This window comes from Parus major, chromosome 6, assembly GCF_001522545.3.
Source record: "Parus major isolate Abel chromosome 6, Parus_major1.1, whole genome shotgun sequence".
Classification (NCBI taxonomy): domain Eukaryota; kingdom Metazoa; phylum Chordata; class Aves; order Passeriformes; family Paridae; genus Parus; species Parus major.
In genome coordinates this window covers 19,759,851-19,786,325 of record NC_031775.1, presented here as the reverse complement: position 1 = coordinate 19,786,325, position 26,475 = coordinate 19,759,851, and the positions used below count along the sequence as shown (strand labels likewise).

At 39.1% G+C, this 26,475-nt stretch overlaps 1 protein-coding gene across 3 annotated transcripts in view; it reads right to left on the bottom strand.

The window, feature by feature from the left end:
* Nucleotides 1-26,469, bottom strand: part of DLG5 (discs large MAGUK scaffold protein 5) — a 96,424-nt gene extending 69,955 nt beyond the window's left edge. For all 3 annotated transcript variants that reach the window (XM_015633423.1, XM_015633424.1, XM_015633425.1), the window contains exon 1: nt 26,194-26,469. In XM_015633423.1, coding sequence (XP_015488909.1) covers nt 26,194-26,437 — 244 coding nt within the window. In that variant the 5' untranslated portion in view covers nt 26,438-26,469. The remainder of the gene's footprint in view (nt 1-26,193) is intronic.
* Nucleotides 26,470-26,475: the final 6 nt, after the last annotated feature.

Genomic DNA, 26,475 nt, shown 5'->3' with positions numbered 1-26,475 from the left:
TAGAACATGGCATATTGGATGGCTCAAGTCAGAGCTGTTGAGGGGAGAAAGAGTGGCCTCTCACCCAAGAGAGGTGACTAAGGCAATAAATAAGTCAAGACTTGTCATGACTGGGAAGTCACCTGCCTGTCAGAAAGGTCCTGGTTTCTCCTTAACCATCTCTTGTCTTCATTTTGGAGCAGAGAAACAAACGAAGATGCTGCCTCCCCATCAGCACCACTTGTCAAGCATGAAGATTGAATGGGGACAGTTTTAACATTCAAGTTCACCTACTGATGGCAGCAGAAACATGCCCTAAATAAACATGCCAGGTGGTTGGGCATAGCAGACTGCAACACTTTGCAACCTCTTCACTTAACCAAATAAACATCCATATTTCACTGATTACACATCAGCAACAGAAGAGGCTTTGCTGTGCAGACTTCATGGCTGGCTTTGACACCCTTTTCTTCAGAATACTGGCTTTCCCTTACATCTTTTTCCTTGAACAGGTTCTGTAGATATTGGATATTTTCCTAGAGGAGATGGTGTCAATAAAACCAGCTGCCATCAGGATCGAGTGTTCGTTCCAGTGTGATTCCCATTTCAACAACAGCTATGAGAACAGTGATGTCAAGGGTGTGCAGAGGACAGAAAAAACATGAGGAGAATGGTAGTGGGTTTAAGGAAAACAAAGGGTAAACATTCATTGCATCCATTGTTTTCCTCTTATACACAGTTTCCAGCATGAAACACTGACATACAGTTAAACACAGACTAAACTATAATCAAAACCAAGTTCTATAAACTAAGAAAAGGTTTCTCCCTAAACAAAACCACCAAAAGCCAGAAGTGGGATGAATTACAGTGCTACTGCACCCATAACTACCAAATATTTGAAAGATATTACAATAAAGATGAAACTCAACTACTCTGTAACATGAAAAACTGCTTAGGAAATGACAATGAAGACACAGGTTGAGAAGGATCACTGTTTACCACAGGATTAAAATTTCCTGTCATGAATTACAGCCATCTTCAACACTGCAACTTTTCTCTACAAGACATATTCACTGCTTTTTTCTTTATTCTCTCATAGTACTGCTGCTGTTACAGAGATATTCTTATTCTACATTGCCATTCTATAAGTCAAGAATATTCAAGATTTTTAAATCACAAACAAGTAGGTTACATTCAATCACAATTTCTCCACATCCACCTATTCTTATGTTGCTGCACAATTTTTAAAAATACAAAGTAGGGAGGAAAAAAAAAAAGAAGTCTAATTGAGTAAACTGAAGTATGTAAAAGCAAAAAGATGACTGGAGCTCAGCTCAACAGTTCCACGCTTTCCTAAGAGTGCTATAAACCACAAATTCCTTGTGGGAAATACTACATCTTCTCTCTCTGTTTGGATAATATCTTCCAAAAATCGACATTTTGAGTACATTAGAAGATATGTCAAAAACAACTGTGAATATTAGTTTGGAACCATTAAAAAGTAGTTCACATTTCAAAACCCACAATGCAACAAATCCCAAAAGGGTTTTAATTTGTACAAAAGCATATAAGCATCTATTCTCTTTCACAAATAACATCATAGGAAAACTTCAAAGAAAATTTAAATTCTTCAACTGAAAAGAAGATTGATAGCATGTAGCTCTTTAAATCATTGCTTTCCCTTCCTGTGCTACCCTTTATCCTGATGGGAAAATAAATCCTGCAGCTTTTCACTTAAGGGCTAAATTTCCTTTTTAATTAGAGATGCTTGTGCTGATTCTGTTTTATTTAAAATGCAGAGATCCTTCCAGAAATACTTAGTAAATCAGTACTTAAAGGAAAAAAAGAATGCACAAAATTAAGATAATTGAAATAAGTGGGGGAAAAGAAACCCAAGTTTCTGAAAGTAAAAAAAAAATAAAAAAAACAACCAACCAAACAAACAAAAAAGCCAAACAACCAACAACTTATTTCCAGCCAGAAGAAACAGCTTCACAGACTTTTACAGAGGTCCAGAATTTTTGATCAAGAGCAAAGTCAGATTACCTACATGCTACTATCTTCAGTATGAGAACAATGGGATGAACCAGAAATATTTCATCCCATGATCACTCTTATTTTTGGCATGTTCTCTGTATGTATCCAGTTACATATCCTGACACGTGAGAGTTTCAGGTTGATCATATTTATTTATCTTTTAGCTTCATGAAGCATGCTTTTCTCCATTCTCTAGACAGATTGTAAGAGGGAAGGGTCTCAATGCACAAATGTACATTAGCACTTGAGAAAACAAAAATAAAACCCCACACAAACCCTCTTCAGCCACCCAAAGAGAGCTCCTGTCTCAGCCCCTTGCACTATTAACAGCTCCAAGCATCAGAGTCCTATAATATTATAAGCAATGCAACAAAGTTGTTACCTTCAGGTAGCTGAACAGGGAAAAATATAAAGCTGGTGACTTGCCACCAGTTTCACATATGTAAAACCCAGAAGCTGATCAATATTTTGCAACTATCCAAGACACACTGAGCAGAAACACCCCCCCAGCCATAAGAGAAAAGCTTTATAATTCAAAATTGAGCTCAGTTTGTGTATAAGAACCTGTTCATTCTACATCAAGAAGTTTGCCCATCAAAAAGCACAACTTTGAGTGTTTTTTGGTGATGCCATCAGACAGCAATTATGACATGTCAAGAGCAACCATCAGGAAAGTTTTGAAAAATTAAACCCTGAATATCTGAGCTACCATGGCCCTTTGAAGAGATGAGTAACACTCCTTTACCAAAAATCTGCATCAGGGAAGTCTGTTGTTTTGAACAAGTCAGAACAAGCCCTGCCTGGTTACAGAACTTACCTCCCTCCTGCTACTTTTAGGCTCAACCCCTGTAATCATTCCTAGAAATGCAAACACTAAGCACTACTATTAATCACTTGACATTTGAGCATAGCAGATCAGCATCATCTGGTTTTCAAGGCAGGATGATTCTAGTCACAACTTAAGTGTTTTTAGAATGTCACCTCTCCCGTTCCTCAGCTCAAGCAAAAAAGGACAAGCATTTGCACAGATTAAATGATCACTCACTGATTCATGCCTGCATGGCAAGTAGTGCTCTCTGGCCAGAATTCATCAGAAACAAAGTGTTGGCAGATTGGGAATTGGGATGCTTTGTCACACACAGAAACACAATTTCACATTTATCACCTACACAAATAAAGACAAGATACAAATAAAAGCAGTATCCAGCAAATAAATACCAGTGATAATGGACAACTAAGAAGAACATAAGACACAAAACGATTCAAAGAAATTGTGGAGCTAAACATTCAAACAGAAAGACTATACACAAAACAACCATTATATTTTACTGGCACATCTAGTGAGGCACTGGAATTTGCTTTGTGTTTTCAAAAGTACAGTGGCTCTTCCAAAGCATTCCCCTTCTATTGGATGGGGAAAAAAAACAACTACTAGAACTAGTAGAAACAGGATAAGGAAATCCACACTGGCACCAGCAAAGTTATTCTTGGTCTATTAGGACAATGGAAAGCAACACCCACACTCCATGCTCCCCCTACCAGTAGAAATCAGAGTCCTAAGGAACTTGCTGACCCCGGTACTATTCTCATCCCTCTGAAGTGAAGGTGTATTCTGTCTCCTTACATCTCACTGCAGAAACAGATCTCTCCTAGCTCTTCATCATCTTACACAGCTTTCTGATACACAGTTTATCTTCTTACTGAAGCCAACCTCTAGAATTTTCCTACCTTTAATTTTTAGTTTGAATTAGCACAAAAAAGCCAAGAATTTTCATTACTGCGGAGAGAGGGAGCTCTTACAATTTGTATTTTTGGAGACAATAAAGAAAAGCTGTATTCTGCAAAAAGAAACAAACAAACCAACTTTCATAGGACCAGAAACACCCTGTCATGTCCTTGGCTCCAAACACACGTATGATAATTTTTCAAAGCACCCATCACCTCACCAATATCCCCGTTTCCTACCTAGATATCCTGTATTCTATTTTCAAAACCAGAAATCGTGCCTATATTTTCTACTTTTCAAGCAATGAGGTAAGGAAAACACTTGCATACTTTTGGTTTGTTGATTGTTTTTCTTAATATAGAATACTGTACCTGGAGGATGCATGTTCATTAATTGGAAAAACTAAAGTATTAACTGGCAGTACAAAGACAGGTGGATTGCATATTTAATTCAATTTACCAAGGTGGTTTTTCTGTGTTATGAGTTCAACAAAGAGATGTCACTTGAAACAAATGACAACAATTTTCTGATGCAAACCTTGGCACAGAACAATAAGGTAGCTTGATTAATTTATTTAAAACTAAATATAAAAAACAATTAGGAGTGTCACTGTTGATACACAGAAGCAAGATTATGTTTAGGCTTACCTTCCCAAAACTGTGAACTGATAAAAAACCATTCTAACCTCCATGCCTGAGGTCAAGATCAACAGTATCTTATGCCAAGAGCTGTAGCTTACGTTTATAAGACCATGAATACGGATCTAGTAATGACATAGTATTATTACTGGTTTTAAAATTTCAGATTAAAATTTGTTAAAACACGGTATGTCCCATAGACTATACATGTATTGTTCTTCCCATAAACAATGAAAATAAAGAAGAGAGACAACAGATGGGTTTCGACGGCCAAAAGTTTTAGCCAGCAATATAAAACATGAAAAGAATAGAAATCAACCTTAGCAACTGTTAAATTACTGTGTATTTTTCCCTAAATTAATGGGAAGCAGAAAGCTTTCTGAGAAACAGAATCACTCATAGTAGCTCAGTCTGTTCTCTAGTGGCTATCCATAAACCATTGCATTTTAGTGAGTGACACAGGCATGGAAAAAGAGGATAAAAAAGAATGGGAAATAGGATATTTGCAATACTACATGCTAATTAACAGCAGGAATAGGTCTGGAGAAAATGCTGTGGTGTGCAAGGAAATGTTCACCTATTGAGGAGTAACACCAATGTTAACATATTCTTTAGTGTTTTGCTCCCTATGCCAAACTTCCAGGGCACTTGAAGGAACCTCCTGTGTCCCTGTGAATAGAAGGTCTAAGCACAGATGGCGCGAAGTGAAAACAATGCAAAGAACAAGGGCAGGAGGGATGAGTGGGGAAGTTTTCTCAGCTGCACCCTGAATTGTGCTGTGGCACAAGAGCTCTCCTGCCACTGTGACTGCTGTTCTCATTGCGACAGCTCAGCCTGAAACACAGCTCCCAGCTTCACACATCCACAACAAGAAGCAGGTATAGCATAAGAAAAATCCAGACACCAAATCATAGTCATTTAAGGCATGATAGATCTTTAAATGGTTGTCACCTTATTCATGTAGTCTGGTATTAAGCTAAATTATGTTAACACCCAGACAATAAAACACCAGTCTGAAATCCAAAAATTGGTCAAACACATTGACTTTTTTCTACCAAAAAACTTCCAGCAACTCTAAACAAAAACATATCCTGGAGAGAACAGCCTGCAGCTGCAATGTAGCATGCATATGCTCTCTATGGGTCTCGTCAAGCAACACTGAAGCTCTAACAGTGTTCTAAGAAGAAAAAGATTCATGACCCAGAAGCCCTAAAGAACAAACCACAACTTTTGTTTTCAAAAGTCCTGTTGCCTCTGTGTTTAGTTGTGAACAGCAGAAAATCTGTCAGCATGGCTCATACATACAAAGAAAACTGGAATGATAAAACCCACTCTTGTTACCAGGACAGACACTCCAGTATGGCAGTATTGTGGTTGTTAAAAAGGCAGGCCAATAAAATTCTGCTTATTGCCTGAATAGAAATACTACAGAGGAATTTGCAAAAATTTTCTGAGAAGGATATTTAAGAGTGCTTTTAAATTGCTGGACAAAGAGATGAAATTGAGAACCTGGAGAAACCTGAGCTACGACTGGAGCCAATTGTCTCAATATTCCTGTTTCTGCTCAAACAACAAATGCTGTAATGTGAAACATAGCAAAGGAAAAATTTACTTCCCACATAAATTGTATGTCTCACATAAATTAAGTTCTAAGTCAGTGAAGCAAACAGTAAAGGCACATTATCCCTGTCTCTGCATTTCCCTGCAGGCTGAAAAAGCTGCTGACCTCAAATCTTAGTCTTCACACCAAGGTGACAGAGATCCTCATTCTGTTTATTTTTCATCAAAACAGACAGAAGACCTCTTTATAACTTGTAGGAGACAAAGGATCCTCAGAAGCTGAGCCTCAGCACAGCACCAGCAGAAGACAAACGCTGTGCACCATCTAATGCTTATTTTCATCCTTAGTGATTTTTTTTTTGTGTGTGGAATAAGAAGCAAATAGGATGAAATGCTACTCATGTTTCCAAAACTTTGAACCTTGTTAATTTATTGCAATTTGCTCATTTTGAAATCTGTTCTCACTACCGAAATACTACAGCAATTATTGCACCAGTGAAAGAACTGAGAACGGATATTACTTCAGTTTCATACATCCATTAAAAGCATCATTTCCTTGGTCTGAATGTCTCGCATTGGTGTGTACATTACAGATGCGTCTAGGAACCTGTACACACAGGTACAAAAAAACCCTGGAAAATGCTTCAACATCAACTACACATCTCACTTTTCTCATTACAAGTATTTTTTTTAAAAAAAAGTTCAGTTATGAATGACGGTTTCATAAAAAAACAACAGCTCTGAACTGCATCCACATTTATGCCTTCAATAGACCAAGTCTTCTAGAAAGGCTTGACAAGCTTCAGAATTGATGCTTTCAGCCATTCCCCACTTCTGCACTCTGTGCAGAACCAACATTGTGACAATAAATTAAGTTCCACAGCAAAAGCTCTGCCATTCACTTCATCCAAAATATAGGTTGCAGCATGTCCAAAACACAGCCGCTTCCACCTGATTCTACAGCTGCAAGCTCAAGAGTTCCTTACATACACTGCCAATACTCTCCCGTGAGATTTCCAGGAAAAGTTCCACAAGATTTTAAAACAAGGAATAAAATAATCGAGGGTGTGGGAATGATGATACAGAAATGAAAACACTGTATCTCAGGAAAGTGAGTCACAAGACCTCTGCTTACATACAAGTCGCTCGCAGAAAGCCCTGATGTCAAAGCCAGGTTTGCAATGTTTTCATTTTCCAGCCTTTCCTGCTGCTAAGACCATATCCTCCATACATGATTATAAATGGAGGAAGGTATAAATTGATGTATCACAGTTGCACACTCAGGACTTCAGCATCACACTTGGAAGGATCTTTGTATCAAATTCTATACAACACATATGCAGACCAATTCAATGCTTGATATTTTTTCCACATGCCATTTTAGCTATTGGCAACCTGTTACCAGAAATCACTTAGTTTGTCTCTAGGAAAGCTGACTGCCTGGGAACCCACCTAAGACCTGAAAAGCTATCCAACTGCTCCAGGTTCTGTACAAAACTAAAAAGCTGATGTGGTTCAAGAAGAAATTACTTCACAGCACATATATGACTCTATAACATGTACCCTGGATTGGTGATGGCATGAACACAACAAAGCCACAAATATTTGTCTTGGAAGGAAAAAAAAAATCATTATTTTCCCCCGCATTTTGTTTTTAATTAGTATACACACAAGTAAAGGAAGCACAGGTTGTTGGGACTTCAGCTGAAGAGCTCCCCATGCTGCTGAACGCTGAAAGAGGGAAGTAGGTTATGACACTACCACAATGAAACCACTAAGAAATTCTGATTTGGGCCACAGAATGTTTCACTTCCTCATGATGCACAATTCTTAGCTAGAACCTTATAAAGTAAAGGCTAGATTGAACATTCAACTTTTATTTGCCTGACAAAATATTTTTCCTTCTTTAAAGGAATTTTGGCAATTTATTTCCATTAGTTTCTGCTTGTAAACAGCAATTTGCTGTATTTCACAGCCAACTTACTCAAAAGAACGGCTGAAATAAATCTATTCACTGTTCATCTAACCACAGATCAATGCTATGAAAAATCAAATCCTTCAGAAAAGGAGAAGAGTAATATAAAGGAATTACAAAAAAGGAAAAAAGAAACATTACCCCAAATTTTTCACAACCTTTAACCATTTCATTTCCAAAACCAAGCAGAAAGCCAGAGGAATACTGACAAAGAGCCCATAAAGATACTCAACACCAATGCAACCACTCCACTTTCCAATACCTTTCAGTGAAGCTCTACAGTAATCCATTTCTGCTTCTGCTCTCTTCCAACTCATCTTCCTTCTCAGCTCCAAAGATTACAGGTTGATTGTACAGACAGTATCTCATATAGGCTGCTCCCAAATCCTCCCAACCCGGCTAAGCTTTGTCATTATCACGTTATTATTGTCTCATCAAGTCCATGTTCCACAAACAGGTCTCTGATTAAAGCCAGACAAGTTTGCTTAATAGCCATAGCTATTATCACCTGGTTTCAGGTGCTGCCTGCACAACACTTCATTTTCCTTATTTCTACTATGTTATAGCTATAATTGTATTTGTTGCCCTCTTCAACATTGCTTTCGGGATGAATGAGATCAGCAGGCAAGCTCATAACATGAAATAAATCTTAAGCTTAAATTAATGCAAGCTTGAAAACAAAAGGTTGGAATAAGAAACTGTGAAAAAAAAAAAAAAAACCATACAGGAAGTGTTATTACAAGCAACTGTATTACTTTTGCCAAGCACTGTATATGGACCAGCATATATTCTGTGACTATGACCAAACAATTGAGCTCTGCTCCTGTGGTTTGAAAATATAAGCTAATGCTGTGGGGTGGGGGTGGAGGGGCTAAAGAAATTATAGCTCTGTATGCTCAACAACCAAGTGTTACTGTAACACTGCTAGTCAAGCTGCCGAATGAATTTATATTAAAGTTATACAATCAGCACTAACAATCCTAAGAACAGTGTCTGAATAAATGAAACATAAATTCATGTCTTGCATGCCAATCAGTTTAGATACAGGTTCAAAATACTTCATGTGCTTCCTGGCATGGCAATATTCTTCTAAAGCAACATCTCTGTAACCACCCAGATTTTTGGTTTTCCAAATACTTGGAATCATAAGACAGTGTGCATATATCAACATTTTTCTGTTTAAAAGTTTATTCTTGATAATAGAACATTTCTCAACTCAGGTCTGGAGAAGACATTCCAGTATTAACTTTAACTATAAATGAGTAGAAACCTTTGTCCAACGAGAAGCAGTAAAAAACAAAAAACACAAACAAAAAACAATCAACCCCCCACAAGAAAAAAAACCCCAAACCCCACAAAAACAAAAAATCCACAAAAATCTCCAAAGAAAGAAACAAAACCCCCACCCTAACTAACTAACCAAACCCAAACCACTTTCTAATCAGCTTTTACAAGAAACCCCACTGGTATAAACTAAAACACAGCAGATTTCCTGCAATAACACAGACTGAAAGGTCTGCTAACTCGCCCAGAAACTCCTGCCGTATTTCAGGCACACATTTCTGTGCACAGAGCAGACGCCTTCCCGGCCAAAAGCAGAGAACAGCCTGCAAACATTGCCTGGACTTTGTGCCGGTGCTGGGAAGGGAAGGCAGAGCTGCGGGCCCGGACCCCGGCGGTCCCTGAGCAGCGCCACAGCCCGGGCACAACAAAGGGCTCTTGTTCCACGGCAGCGGCAGGCGGCGGCTGAACCAGTTGGCCCAGTACCCTACCGTGGTCTGTGGGACATCAAAGGCTGCCTGTGACCTAAGCAGACAATTAGGATGTGTGGGTGTAGAGTTACAGAGTTCCAAGAGGTCACTCACGGATGAATTTTAGCGCTGCAGCACAACCCCTTTATAAAGCAGTATTACTGGCTTTGCGCAACCAGCCTTCGGGCTGACCCCACATCTAGGCAACTGACTGCAACGCTGCTTTATTTATTTTTTTTTTCTGTATAAAGTTTACTGCAAAATTAAAGCGCGAATCCTGAGATGAGCGAAGTAACTTAAACATATGTGTAACAATTTTAGTTTGCAAAGTATAGATACTGTGTTACCTTCTCTTAAAGAACTTGTAACCAAGTTCACCAAGACCCTGACGAGGGAAGGAGGGAACAGCCGCAGAGCAATTAGCAAGGACAACAATCACACCCTATTGACAGACACTCAGGACGCAGCAACAAGGTGCAACACTCCAGCACAAAGTAAGGCTTGTCAGTTCTTTCCGGTGTAAACATAAATTCAAGAGATACCTCCTTACAGAGAAAACCAGCTATGCTTTGTCCTCTGTTGAAGACATCACCAGCATCAACACCATCGATCCCACCACACAGCACTGCCCTTCTCACCACCTCAGTCCCAAGGTGCTGTCACAGGACCATTTCCTCTCTCAGTTCTGCTGCTCCCCAAGACACAACTCTCCTGATTTAACCACCAGTTCCAAATGTGCATGCCAAACTACTAAAGACAGACCTGAAGCAAGAAAAAACTGGGCCAAGATCACAACACCTCTATACCATACCAGTCATTTAATCACAAAGATGAAATGTTCCTAGATGATGCAGTAATAAAAATATCAGAACATATTTCTTTCTTCTCACTCTTATGGCTCCAGCGCTACAGCTAAAGATCAGTTTCTGATCAGAGATTAGTTTGAGTCAGGTACTCTGAACAGTTACACAGATAATAGAACATTTGTGTTAGACCTTCATGCAATCCTGTACTTGGGGACTCACAGTGGCAACAATCAGTATACCAATCTGCATAGTTTTGTATTTTCAAAATATATTATGTCTGGGGTAAAAATCAACTTCATCTTCCCAATTTTTAAAGGTTCTTAAAAATTATTATCCCATTATTCAGGTGCTTAACAAAAGTTTTAAATAAAAACACTGAAATCCTGAGGTTTGAAAAATATCTTAATGCTTTTGCTTCAGTCCAGCACCTTCTATCACATTTAAGATGATTCCCCTGTAGGATATACAATAGCAGCAAGGAATCACCAAGCCAGGGCATTTAACTTTCAAATGCTGCCAAACTGGAATGCAACTGACACTATGAGAAAGCAAATTTTGTTTGCAAATTATCGCATCAGGAACTCAGGCACTGGTTTAACAACATCAGGGTCATACTTAATCATCTTAACTCATGCAAGCAGCAAGAGCTGAATACAACCCAAGAGACAAAGTGTTCTCTTGCTAAAGAGGACATATGCTTATACACCTTGTTAAACTGGACTGAATCTTTCAAGTGATGCTCTTTGAGGAAGGTCTTTAGGATTTCCTCCTTTTTTTTTTTCCTTCCCCCTCTTTTCTTAAGACCTAAGAGGTTATCTTGCTGAAACTCACTTCAGCTGAAGAAAAATCTCCAGGTACCAAACCACTATTGTTACAAGTTGAAAAAAAGCAGCAAAGAAATCAAACAGAAAAACCCCAACACCAAAGTTACAATGTACTGCTTGATTAATCAAAATTAAATGTGTGTACTTTTCTCTTTTTCTCTTCTTACACCACTCATTGAACAGTCAGAATTTCCTCTGTTTTCATCAAAATGCATCCTGAGAGCTCCCAGAATGTTGCAATTGTTAATTCTTGCACATTTAATTAAATTCTTCCAGACCACAACTTTACAGAACAGATCTATTTCAGTCAGGACACTATCAGAACAAGAGTTGAATGTAACAACCTCACCGTGGATAGTTCAATCAGTTCAAGAACTGAACCATATATTTCTGAAAAACATTCTATTTTGCAGAATAAAATTTGATTAATTACACTAATTAGAATATTATACACCCAACTCAAAGGGATTATGTCAGAGCTATGTTCAACAGCAGTAAATCTCAAAAGATAGAACAGCACTATTTTTCATAGCATTTAATAACCTTTGAAATGTTACTGTGATCACAAAAGTAATTTCTACTGCTTTTTCCTTTAATTAAAAAGCCAAAGAGCAATAAGCAAGATGACAGAAGCCAAGAGTAAGATGAAGAAAGAAATAAACCAGATGGCATGCGAATATATTTATATATACTTAAGTTATTCACAAATTATGAAAAAAGAAATATCAAAATCTTTTCATTTGCCCTCTCATCAGCGTTCCTTTCTAGAAGAATTTTCAGATATTTTTATGCAAAGAGGATTGTGAATTCTAATTAAGATATAGCTGTAAGCCAGGATCCTCCATCACACAATTAACCTTAAATCCAGCCTCCAGCCGAGCAGGGTACAGATGGAGATAGACAGATGTAATTACAAAGTCCGTCAGCAGTAAGCCACTGGGAGAGGTTGCAGGCTTTCCTGTATTTCTACTTTGTACAGGGTGGTAGGCTATTTTTATCAAAATATACCAGGAAGACACAGCTACTGTGACATAGTCACAGCACTTTTATATTTGCTTGAGCTTGCATTGTATACTTTAAGGAACTAATTTTTAAAGAAAATTATAACTGCATTCTCATTTCTGCAGGCTGCACTGTCTCACAGAGCACTGGAGTAGGTATTGCATTCCCAGCTTCATTTCTGTCCTTCAGGATCAGCTCCTCCCTTCTGTTTCAAACCTCTCCAACTGTAAAACACTATTTTACCACCATTCTGAACCTGTAAAGTGAGATTAATTGTTGAAAAAAAAAAAAATTTAACCTAAATTCTAAAAAACCAACCAACCAAACTAACCCAAAAAATCCATGCATTCACAGAAATTCACAATTTTTGTAAATTTTGAGATGAGACAATAATATCATGATCCATCTGTGAATCAACTTTTCACATTAATTTTGTAATCCTATGTCTAAACATGGTAAACAAGTAGAACTAACTATCCTTCTATAATTTCTTACAGCAGGAGTATTGAAGAGGAATACCAAATAGCAAGGTGCAAGATGTAGTTTGGCATTTTCCACTAATCACAGAACCATGAAGAGTTTCTGCTTAGTGTCTGAAAACAGTACTAAGATTGCACATTTTGAATGTTATTAAGTTTCCATTTAAGATCTGCAAGTAGCATTTAAGCATAGCAAAAAAAGAATATCTTATCTTCATATAATGCAGTCTATTCACATCCCACGATCATACGTGAACCATTTGCTTATCTGAAAGCAGCAGCAAAGATTAAATTTGCATTAACCATTTTACCAGTTATCCCATCCAAGCTGGGGAAATCAGCTACACCTCCCATGCACTACAAAGGGCTTTCTTTAGGAGTTTTACACAGGAATTGAGAAAGGAATCACAAAATTGACGGATGTAATGGTAAAATGTTCAGACCCAAACTCTTAAAACATGACTCTGGAGTCATGAAGTGACAAATTTAAGAACATGAGAGTTAAGGTATGCATGCACATTTTTAATTACGAATCACTGAATATCTGATCATGTCAAAGACCTGGACAACCAACAGGTTGACATTTATGTTCAAAATGATACGCCAAAACCAGATGTACTTCACTAGAGTGGCAACTATAACAGTAAGTAAACAGCTTTTTTAAACATTTATTATTATGTGTGGAAAGGAATTCTTTGTGCAAACTAACTTTTAGCGAGGACAATCACAGCTATTTCACTGACTCAATATCAAAGCACCCCAGAAAAGCTCACAGCCACTATGGCAGAGGAATTTCAACAAATTTGCTCAGCCACCTTCTCCACATCGCAGCCCTGAATCTCTAGGAAGATCATCATCACTCCACCCATGCCACAAAGCTGAGAGACCCCAATCCCAGGCTGGCTGGTGTGTTCTCTTCTGATCCTGAGCTCATGGAACACTTGATCTGCAAGCCAAGTTGAAAACACCTAAATCTCACCTCATCCTGAGCCCATGAAACGTCACTTAGGTCTCCCAACAAACTCAGGGCCTAAGCAAGCACATATAATTTCCCATTATGCATTTTTTCTCCCCCTTAGAGAACTCCACCTGATTTTCATCATGAAAGCAGTCCTTGCAATCAATTGCCTCATAGTTCATTAACAATGCATTATTCACATCCTGCTCTGAATAGACATCCTTTCCTTCTTCCCCATGGCAGAGAAGTCCTTTGGAGATGATCATCCTGTGAACAACATTCTCACACTTACCTCCATGATGTTTGTTCCTTACTTTTGCACTAGGAAACTAATGCAGAGCAATTACCATCAGTAATTCTGGATGTTCAGCTTAGACATCCACAAAATGGCTGAAAAAAATCATCAGAAGGCAGCTGGCAAAGAAAGCTTCTCTCTGAAGCTTTTTTTTTCCTCTCTGCCATTTTTAAAGAGCATTACTTGAAGCTGAAATTGGTTTTTATACTAAGATGAAATGAGCATTTTTAGCTTAAGCATTATCAGGTTCACTCTTAATGAAGCTCCTAATGAACACAGACCTAGAGCTGTTTGGAAGACTCAGAATGGCATTGTTCCCCCATGATGCCACTTCCAGACAAAAATGCAGATAGACACTATCTTGTAGTGCATACAGAATGAAACTTTCCAAGGCTCCACATTACTTTATTTAAATCCTAATCTTGATCTGGAAAAAAAAAAAAAATACAGGGAGAATGATATATATTTCATTGTTTTAATTATGATTATTAGTCTATTCTTACTGAAAATTAGTCTTTGGGTAATTTCTGTTTAGGAAGAAGTCTGTAAATTTCTTGACGCTGATATAAAATTAAGACAAAAAAGCGCCACAAAGCATTTTCTTTGAATTGTTTTTAAAAAGAAGGAAAAAAACCTCCTGTAAGTTCAGCAAGATCTGTGATAGGGAAACTTAAATTTTACATTCAGAATGCTGCAGATATTAAGATGCACTTATTAAAACACCCGCACAACACAAAAAAACCCGTGGAGCAGAAAGACTAACTTCCATCATTCACTTCTGTTCTTTTATAAGAGAACTCAAGAGAAATCTTATTTCTTCAAGGACTTTCAAAAAACCTTTCAGGAAATGCCTAGCTCCTGGTGTACCCTGCAATCCAATATCAGACACAGACAATTTGTTTCCCCTTCCCAACATACCACACCATTTACTACCTTTATTTATAAATATTCAGAACAACTTCGTGAACTAAAATAAGTCTGCAACATGAACATCAGAAATTGGTGTTTTATGCAATTTTTGCAGGTCAAAATTTATGCAATTTACAGAAAATCATAACTTCTGAATCTCACTGAAGGAGCTGTGCTTAACATTAGGATCTCTCTTAAGGTAACACAGAGTTATTTGTCCTATTAGGCTCTTTCTTATACGTTTATTTTCCACAAAGCATATAGATAACAAAGATAACATGTCCTCTACCACAGCCATCATGAACAGACGCTGAGTACTCAGTGGGAAAGCTGAGAAGCCTGTCTTCACAATACACCACATGCGAGCTGAAAAACACATGAGGACAGCAGAAAATGGAGAACAGAGATTAGCCAGCCAAATGAGACTCCACTCCATAAGCTATCAATGTTCTGTTGAAATCAAGCAAATGAAGCATGCTTTTGGTTATTTTCTGAAACAGATCACATAAAATGCAGATACTAGCTATAGTAGACACTACTTAGAATTAAATCAAAGACCAAGGCTTCATGATCTAATCCATAAGGTCAGAAATCCTACAGCCTCAGTGATCCAAATTCACCTCTTCTCACTGTCATAAAACCAGGGAATTATTCTGAACATTATCTCTCACAAGCTACTATTCCACCACAACGGTTTAGAGTGGTTTTAGCTATTGCTGTGCATTTGCATTTTACACAGTAACAAAAATGTATGCAACCATACTTCAGCAAAGCCTAATTTAGGGGTGCACTTTAAGAACAAGTAAAAATATTTTGATAGGGGTAAACTATTTTAAAAGTCTTATCTACTTTCAATATATATATTTTTTTTTAAAAAAATTATTTCTCATTAAAAAAGGAGCACGTATTAAAAATTTCCACACATGAATGTACATATACAATGCAATTGGTGAGATGAATTCATAGAACTTTTTATGTGGATTTCCTCCACGGCTACTACAACCCTGAGATAGGATCTGGCTTATGTGCCCATGAGAAAGCTAAACAGACTCAGGGCAAAGCCAATAAACCCCACACTGTATTGTTGCAATGCAGAGTTGCAGAAGAAGAAAAAAAACCTTCCAGAGATGCTGAGCAAGGTGCTGTGTAGCACCCTGAAATTCCTCACAGGAGAGCACAGTGCAACAAAGTGCTCCTCGCTGTAGCTGGGCAATAGCCACTGCAATTCCTCCAGTTCCACCAGTCTGCCTTTACCTTCTGCTTATCACTGAGGTATGGAGGAAATCAAGGGCCCCAAAAGACAAGCTCAGTACCAAAACCATGCTAACAACCTGGCATTTTGCAGCACTTAAGAAATTCACTATAGTTGGCTCCAAAATTGAGATTTGACATTCTAGACAATATAATGAGGTACTCCCTGACAAATGAAATTTTATGCAAGTCACGTATGCACAGCATATCACTGAAGATCAACTCAGGCAGAGATAGAAAAACAGCTCAGCATTTGCACTGTGTTTTCTTCCAGTCCAGCACACACTACACACGGGTTTCAGCCTAACAGTGTTGTACAGAACAGGACTGCCACCAGCCTTGACAGACAGGTTTTTCTTGTATGTTTCTACCGATTTTCATATTAACATCAATGCTCCTGACTCCTACCAAGGCCCAAAATCCTGAGGCAGAAAGTACCTCTGACCTTAGTAACTGACACTACTACTCCATGTTATCAAGGAGCGTTCTGCCCAGCCAAAACACTGCTCTGACACTTGCAGCAGTGTAGCCCTTGAAATCAACTCCTGATTACCTCAAAGGTGCCAGGAAAATAGGAATGGTTCATGAACAGGATAACAAATGTGTCTGAAATACAGCATACTTTTAAAGTGCTGGCCTACACATTTTCAAGGCCAGATATTTAGAGAAATATCTCACAATATATCTCTCAAAGTTCATGTCTGCAGTCTATACCTAAGTCAGCCTTGGGTTACTCAGTAGGGAGGGAGGCAGGTTTAACCCACTAAGGCAAACTAATCAGACCCTTAACCAAAAGTAGACAATACATGTTACAGAACGAGTCCTAATATGCTTGAAAGTTAACTAGAAGCATCAAAACTTTAGATTTCCCCATCAAAAAAAAGCAAGGACTGCTTGTGCACTGTCAGAGCAGCAAAGGAATGTTGTGGCAGCATATCTAAATAGAGAGAGGGAAATAGGCAACCTGAGCATCCTGAGGTTGATCGCCACAGAAAGCAGAAAAGGGGTTGAACAAGTTAGATTTTTAATACACACTTCATTAAAAGAGGGGAAAAAATACCAATACCTCAAGGTAAAACTAATATAATTGAAAGTGAATGCCCTCTTGAGAATACCTCTTTTGTGATCTTAAGAGAGTTTAGTACTGCTTTTTCTGCTTTCATTATTACTGAAATTCAGGTACCTACAGAGTTTATTCAGAGTCCAGCTCTACATCAGAAGTACATGATGGAACAACTGATGACAATAACAAAACAGTTCATCAATTACAAAGGAAAGCCTACTTTTACGATTTTTTGTTTGTTGGGGAGCTTTTGTTTGTTTTGCTTTTCTTTAAGACCTTAGCATTTTATATTATTTTTAACCACACCTACTTAAGTCAAAGGGCCCTTAAACTGAAGAGCAAAAACACGCCCTACATTCAATTAAAGCTTAAGCAAGCTCTCAAATAACATCGCTCTTTCTCATAAAAGTGTTCAGGAAAGAAAAACCAGGCTGGAAATTCATGACTACTTTGAGTATTGAGAAGTTAATAACTGGGTATTTTTGTTGTGCTGATGCACTTAGCCTCAAATAAAACCTTTAGATAACCTGATGTCACCACCACTAAACACACACACTTGCTCACCACCTGAAAACACATCATCATGACCTAAATGCGAATTAGACTTTCTTAAAAATCACTGCAAGTGTTCACAAGATTATGCATGAAGTGTTTAAGAGAACTTTAAAACTGAATATCAAAATTTACTGAAAGAATTCATTAAAACAACATCTGTCAATCTTCTGTCAACTTCTAGTTGAAGAACTCCCAACAATTCAATCAACTCCTCTTTCTGCAAGAGGATCGTAACTCTGGAAGGCAAACTCAGATTATATAAGATTATATAAGTGCTCCAAAAAGAGCTAGATCACATGGCTACCCAAGTCTCAAAATTCCCCCTACAGTGATTTTTCCACAAAAGCATGCAATAGAGAAAAGCTATCCACAAGAAAACCAAATACAAACAAGAAACAGAAACAGTAAAGAAGATAAATATAGTTTTATGCTGATTAAAAACCCCTATGAACATCCATGTAACAATTTAGACAGCTTGGTAATTTTGACAAGGATACGTGCTACACCAGCTTTATTTCCCCAACCGAAAAGTTCTGATTCCTCTACAGAAAGCCATACTCATGCTTGTCACCTGGTCTGTTTCAGAAAAGGGATTTTGGTGCACCAGCATTGAAAGAACACAGTTCCCTTAGACCAAAGGTGAGTTCACAATTCCCACTACATTTCACATCCATCCTCAAGGGAAGCACCTTTCTTCCTACACCACAGCTACCTCTTCCCACACAAACTCCATTTTGAGCACTACTGAGCAGCAAACAACCATCAGCCTCACTTTCTGAGGTACAAGAGGTACTTTACTGATGACATTGTTCAACCCAGAGAGCTCAGTATGCAACACCTGGATTCTGCCAACATTTGTGCATGCCCGACCTGATACATATAAACAGGGATTACTCACATGCTGGAAGGTAAGTACACGAGTAATAAACATGTTCGTGAATCAGCAATTACGTGCAGGTAGAATAAAAAGCCAAAGCAAAAGGAAATTTTTAGGAAAGCTAGCTCTGAAGTAAATTTAAAGAACATTGTCTTTGAGGGTTTGGAGGTGGGGAAGAAGAGTTTTTTGGTTTATCATCCAATACATAATAAATTGTCAACTACATAAAAAGTCTGCAAAAAACCAACCCCTCAACTCTCCAGTTGAAACACTTCATGGTTTTACATTCACACTTGCTTTTTTTCTCCAGTTGCAGGTCAGCAAATCTTAATCAGGGTGATACAGCCTATTTAAAATACAATACCTTCATCACACAAGTAGAAAAAACCCCATGATTTTCTAAAATACAATGAGCGGCTCTCCAGACCAAACATATTAATGCTGTGAACAAGCAAACTACTGAGCAGCTCAACCCATGAGCTCTGAAATTAGAGTTTTTGGAAGCTGTGAGGAAGATGAAGGTGGCATTGTATATATGAAATAGGCTGTCTGTAACTTCCTCTGACACGGGTTTGGGCAAGAAGGACCTTCCAACTGTCGTGTGTTATCCTGTACTGCCCAGTAATCACACATTGTCGAGAAAAATATTGTTCAGTGTTCACCCCAAGTGGCCAAGAAGTGCTTCCATCAGCTTCAAGGGCCATCAATTCTTGCTATCACCAGCTTCTGAAGCCTGGAAGGGGTGCCCCATGGAGATCAGACTCTCTTGAACAACAGCTGAGAACAGGATTTGATGCTGGTATCAGCACGCATCAGCACCAACACACCTGCTAGTGGACCACAACCTGTGGTAAGCATATAAATATACCTATTGCACATCACACATTGTGCTTTGGCTATTTTGAATTGTTTTATTACTTTATTTATTTGTTACTTATTGAATTAAGTAACAGCATTATGGTCCTTCTTCAATATTTTAGTAATTATGTTTTCCATTGACAAGATTTAATATACCAGAGTATCACTGAGAAGTCAAAAAAATGGCCCTTTCAGAAGGGCCAGGCTCCAACACTTGGGACAGACTAACACTGGTCTCTTGATAGGACAGCATCCTTCTTGTCTGCTTCTATTAGAAAAGCACTGCTAGCCTCAAGCCAAAGCTCAGCCACTGCAAACTTGCCAGCTCCTACATCAGAATGATTCAGTTCTAAATTGCCACCGCTCACAAAAAAGCAGCCAACAAGACTCTCATCTTGAAGGTCACAGGTAATGTTTCACCATGAACTGCTCAATATAGCTCAGTAGCCCAGATGTCTCAACTACATGCCTACAGCTCTTTCCACAAAAAGCTGTATCTACAAACATGTTTTTCTGTCTGCATCAATCCTATGAACAGCTTACATAAAGAAAAGTTTTAGCATTACTATATGTACAGCATTTTACGATTCTTATGAAAAAAAATCCACAACAGGAACTAATTGCTTCACACTAACACCCAATATGTGCTGGTAATTTATCATGGCTTAACCCCAGCCAAAAGCAGGACAGCACTGAACAGCTCTGAAAGATGCCTCTGTCCTTGGGATTTTACAGCGTAAGGAATTGTTACAAGTAATTTATTAAGACTTACTGATATCTTTCTAACGACTGAAGTTTTGAGTAAGGAATTTTAATGCCAGAAAGTAATAAATAAAGTAACAATTAACAGGAGCAAGGAAAACTAAGAAGCAAAAACTAGGAAATGAAGGTTAAAAAAATCCAGAAAGTGGTAAAAGAAAGCAGCAACTGGGAAAAAAAGAAAAGGATACTTAGGACATACTTAGCTCATATTACAGACTGCTGAGAGAACTGGAAAGCCCGAAGTCACTACCCTGTGTGGTGGCTTGGTTTTCACTAGCTAGACAAGGGGTCCAAGAAAATCTGACAAACTAGGACTGATTACAGCTGCAGGAGAACAGTGAGACTGAGAACAGTAGTTAAGCTAAAGATCTGAAACCTCTGAGACAGGCAATCTCTAAGTTACAGAAAGCTGTTGGCTTTCTTTAGTGATCATTTCTAATTTTGTAAGACACCAAGTCCTGCGTGTGTCCAAAGCAACTTGATAGTTGGATGCACCAACACCACGAAAATGGTTATTATTCCCTTGACTTGATGAAAACAATGTCCCTGGCAGTTTACTGTGGCCAGCTTTCCTTCCACTCCCTGCCTGAGCACAGCAAAAATGTAATTGAGAACTACCACCCTTGGGATTTATGAACTACTAAAACATGCATTTCCTTCTTTGGAATTGAGAGCCTACTTCCATGAACTTACTATTAGACATTTCATTGGGAATACCCATCTGGACACTTGCCAGAATCTTCCTGAGTTTTTTCAGCCTGGCAATTCCATGAGATACCAAAAATCTGAGATCATCAGAAGACACAGGTACTGCTAAACAACCACTGGGTATTTTATCGAGTTTAATTACTGCTCAGTGCTGCTGAGGAGCTGCACTCCTCCAAAGGTGACTTCTGAACGCTGCCTGCTTTTTCATCAACACGACTTAAGAAATCCTGCAACAAGACTTGCGTAGCTACCCTGGGAACTAATAACAGGTCTGGAAAAACCCAAACATACTGCTCTACTTCTCCCACTCTCCAATTTTCAGTGACAGAAGGGAGTATAAATTGTACTTAATTGCAAAATTGTCAGTTCAGTCCTTGAGTCAGTAAATCGTGTTTTTACAATTTTTCCTCATTCTCCCCTCTGTCCTTTCCCAGGGAATGTATTAATTCTCATCCCCTTGAAAAGGGTGTCTTCTCCCCTTACCTCACCCAGAGCCTCCTGAGCTCCCCTTTCTTCCACCTTGCTCCTACAGGACAGCACATCCTGCCTCCCCATCTCACACCCTTCCTCCAGAGTCTCTCAGCTCCTCACCAGCACAAACTCTCCTTTAGCCACCCACCGGCCGATGCTTTGCAGGGATCAGACAAAACTATGTGAGAGATGGGAAAGAGGAAACAAAATGTGGATGTCCCAGCACCAGGTCCAAGCAATCATGATTCCAGCTCTTCAAGGTCAACCCTGGAATTATTGCATTTCCTGTGGGTCTCCTGTGACGATGTCAGAGAAGCAGGTCCCAGCTGCTATCTCCTAAATTCATACTTACAGAGCTTGCCTTTTGTGTTTGGTTTTAAACATGCTGAAAGATTTGGAAGTATTTAAAACTCTGTGATTTCAAATCCCATAGTTTGAAACAACTCAGTTCATTTTTTTAATATACAAAGCAGACAGAGGAAGTTGAGATAATCCCTCTAAAAAGAGGAAAAAGCTGAAACTTTTTTCCTACTCTTAAACATGCTCACATTTACTTTTTGACTCAGAATTAACACTTTGTCTGACCAAACACAGAAAAAAAAAGTCTTAATAAATAACAGAAGTCAATCTTTTCAAAGTCAATCTACAGCCATCTTCTTCCTTTCTTTCCTGCCCCTTTTAAGATCTTTTTAATTATGCAGTCAATTTTGAGCTCTAGAACTTAAATTCTCGTCTTGAAACTGTTAAAGAAAACACCTTTAAAGCCTAACACATGCTTGGCTGACTGCAGCTGGAGGGGTACAGGAGACAAACTACTAATACAAAAAAAAACCTGTGAACCTAAAATTTTATTAACTGTGCAAGCTGTAACAAAGCTTTTGAGTTCCACAATCTACTCAGTTTCAAGATAAAGTGCGCCTCTGTAGCCCCACAAGCTCATCTCAAAACAAATTCCAAGCTCAATGACCAAACCTGCCTTTTTTCCATCCTTGTAGTATCACAAAAATGCAAGTATAAAGCTCTACATTATCTGAAGAAATTTGAAGACTTCATAGGTTCCTCAGATTTCTATTCTGGTCTTTTAATTACATCTAAAGAAAACACATCTTCATAGCACTTGTCACAATGAAGTACCTTCCACTGCATTATTGTCATGGACACTTTTTATGAGACAAACTCACATTATAGCAATTGTAAGAATGAAACATTTTCTGGTTAGCTAGATATCTAAGAGACAACTGAATGCTCAGAAGTAATTTATTTCCATATTAAAAAGGATATGCAATTCCATTGGGATAAGGATTTCCCAGATGCATGATGGAGGTCATTTGCCAAATCAAGTATTTAATGGTAATCTATAAATTCAGCCTCAAGTAAATAAATAAGAACACTTAGAACACTATTTAAAGAATTCATCCATGTGCAAAATAGGAGGAGATTTTAAATCAGCCAAGCAACCACTCTCACATGAGCAGAGTCAATTTCTCTCAAATGTTTACAAAGAAGTGCAATGTAGTAATCAAAGGTTTTACTCAAGGAAGAACTAAAGTCTCCAAACATGATTAAATGAAACAGAAAACCCCACTTGGTTTTACCTTCTGCTTTACAGAAGGCAATTTCCTGTTTGATTTTGCACTCTTAAGTAACACTGTTGGCCAGATTATGCTTTATTTCTAATCTGAGAAAACTTAAAAAATATACATTTTAGTAGAGAAACTATACAGTTTTCTGTTTAAAAACTGCAATTAGAAGCCCCTATAGAAGTTAAACATATTTAAATGGTTTCTGAGCAGGAGGAAACTCCATAAAGATAAAAAAACTCCTTGTAAAGTAGAGACAGAGTGAAAAAATCTTTCAGCAGCTACCAGGACCCCAGTTATTTCCCTTGAGCAGTCTGCCCAGTTGTTTACTTCCCTCTGTGTGGCACAGATAAATACTTATAAAAGTGTCAGCTCTACATTGTGCAGCCAGTCACAAGAACTGCTGGTATAAATAACAACCTGAGTTCCCATCAGAGTTCACACATCGCCTTTAAAAAACAAAAGGAGGCAATATTTTAACAGAGAAGGAAAAAACCAAAGTAATGGTACAGCTTGCACATGTTAAAATGGATGAAGAAACATACAACCTACTTTAGTGAGTGGTCTGTATGCTGATTTCTGAAGCTTTGAACAAGATTATGTTTCTAAATTACCTTCTCACTTCCCTCACAACAGCAGCATGCTGGAAAAAAAAAAATTAGTGAACTCCACTACAAGACATTACTGATTAAATAATTTTCATCTCCAGCAAGCATTCAGATGATGTGCATTTTATTAGCCTTCTCTTCCAAACAATACTAAAATTACATGTACCACTGTAAGCTACCATTTTTACATACACTATTGGTAATATAAAAAACTTATTCAACTCTATAGGTTCAATCAAAGGGATGTTTGATATACATATTTTTTTGCTTTTAAGAATCAAGGCATTTTATGTAACATGGACTGTTTCAATTGGGTATTTCAAATATATAATCCAACACTTCTCACTGCCACATGTACATCTTACTTCTTGCCAAAAACCAAAAAGTGTCTTGACTCATCCACCTACAGTATCTCCAGTATAGAGGAGTAAAACTCCCAAATGGCATGAGAAGAGCAGAGGGGTGGTCAAACTCCCTACAGGGAGGTATCAGAATAAAACTGATTACAATAAAATAGCTGAATACATGTTCAAACAAGAATCTTCCTATCAGTCACCCTCAAGCATTAACTCTTTGTAAAACACATCCAGGAAAAACTCACACAAAGACCAGGAATTACCAGAGCAGACACACAAGCAATCTCATTATTAATTACCCTAACACCTTTTCAGGAGGGTGCTGGAATACATACAACAGTATTTGAAGGTTCAGATTCATTGCCTTTCTATGGTTTTCTATTAATTAGGCTCATTGTCAGCAATCTCCTGTAAACTAATTTTAAAACATGTTTATCACAAGGAAAACAAATCCATAAATCTCAAAGTTGGCTCTTTATTACCACTGATAAACGAAAGCAATAACATTTAAAAACTCATCACATCAGAGAAACACCCTTCCCCACAGAGATGTTAGTTTAACTCAGATTAAGCCTCCTGAACACAGTCAAAGAGGATATAGCTCACTTCAATCAAACAGACAATCAAACTATTTTTCCTTCTAGAACTCAGTGTTGTGAGACATTCTTCAATTCCAACTTGCATTTTAAAAATGAAGACTATTACTACATCCAACATATACTTTATTTTTTTATACCTTTTACACCTTTGATTCTAAGCCTGGAGAGTGCTGGAAGTCCAGCACCATTAATCCATCTCCTCAACAAGACAAGAATGTGCTTTACTCTAACCATACAAAGCCATCATGGGTGCCATTCTGGAAGGCAGTGAGTGCCCTCACCTCCCATTGATGTCAGACCACATAATGTTTCAAGTATTGAGGTCTATTGTTCCGTCCATTTCTCCCCCATCTTGTGAGGTCCTGCCATATAGAAAAGGCCATACACAACAGTACACTGAAATAAAACAAAACCTAAGACCCCCAAGCATTTGTGTTTACAGAAATCTTACTATCCACAGCATAATTCAAGTAAGGGTAGAGTACACAGTGCAAGCACACACGCAAGGGCTATTTTCCAGACAGAAGCAGCTCTTAAATAGCTTTGTTTTCTTGAAGAAATTGTATGGTTTGCAAGAGTCGAGAAGCCCACCCAATGCATTTCCTTACATAAACAGGTAGTGACACTGAAAATCCCAAATCCAGTAATGACACCAAAGAGAGACCCCACATCTCTGGATCAGTCAACTTGGTCGCACTGGATAAGAATGCCCACACATCACTATAATACAGAATTACCATTTACTCCAATATCTCATTTAGAAACAAAGCTGCACTTGCAAGGCCTTGTGTACTGTCACCTATTGTTATTTTAAAGCTTTGGTTTGTACACATGAAAGTAGGCTGCGACTTGTTTTGGAGGAAGGAGAACAGGGAAAGACCTGTGGATCTAAGCCCAACTTTCTTAAGGAGGTGTTTCACAGCCAAAATCTTCTCGTCTGGATTTGCGGTTAAATCAATGTTTTATTCAATGATCTTCCCTGTTCTAACCATCAAGAAGAGTTACAACAATATAGCCTCAAACAAACACACGGCTGTCCGGAGAAAAACAGTTACAGTATTTACTCAAAGGCACATCTGCTGGAGTCCTGCCAGCCGGCCAGCTCCGGCAGAGTGGCTGCACGGGGGAGGTTCGGTTTTGCCCGGTCAAGAAGCGCCTGTGTAACACCTCCGGCGTTGGTGCTCAAGGGAGAAAAGCCCCTTCGGGTTCGGTTTTCCGAGTCCCCAGGCGACACGCCACTTCGGGGAACGGCAGCAGCCGCAAGAACCCGGCTAGGCTGGCCTCTCCAAAGGACAAGGCGCAGCATCCGCGGCACCTCTCGGGGACCAGCACCAGCGCTCCCGCCAGAAGAAAAAGCGAAAGGGTCGGAAGCACAAAACAAGCATCGAGAGCCCGAGAGCAAACACGGGAGAGTTTTATTCTCCACCGGAAAAGGAGGACCCCCGCCCGCTCCCTTCCCACCTTCGGGCGGGGGGCCCCGAGGGGCCCGCGCTGCCCCGGCGGGGGTGGGCGGGCGCAGCCGCTGCCCTCCTCCTGCTCCCGCCCCGCGCCCCCGGCCCCACTCACCGGCCGTCTCGGCCGCGGCCGGCGTCCCCGCCACGCCGTTCAGGTAGAGGATGGAGAGCAGGTGGGGCTGCGTCTTCTCCAGGGCCACCCGCAGGTCCTGGAAGTGGTCCCGTTCCTTGCCCAGCAGCAGGGCGATGAGCAGCTCGGCCTTCCCGCCGCCCGCCGCCTCCAGGTCGCGCAGGTCGCGGGGGCCGAGGGCGCCGGCGGCCTCCAGCAGCTCCACCACCTTGTCCACCTCGGTCATGGCCTGCGCCAGGCTCTGCCGGCACTGGGCGAGCAGCT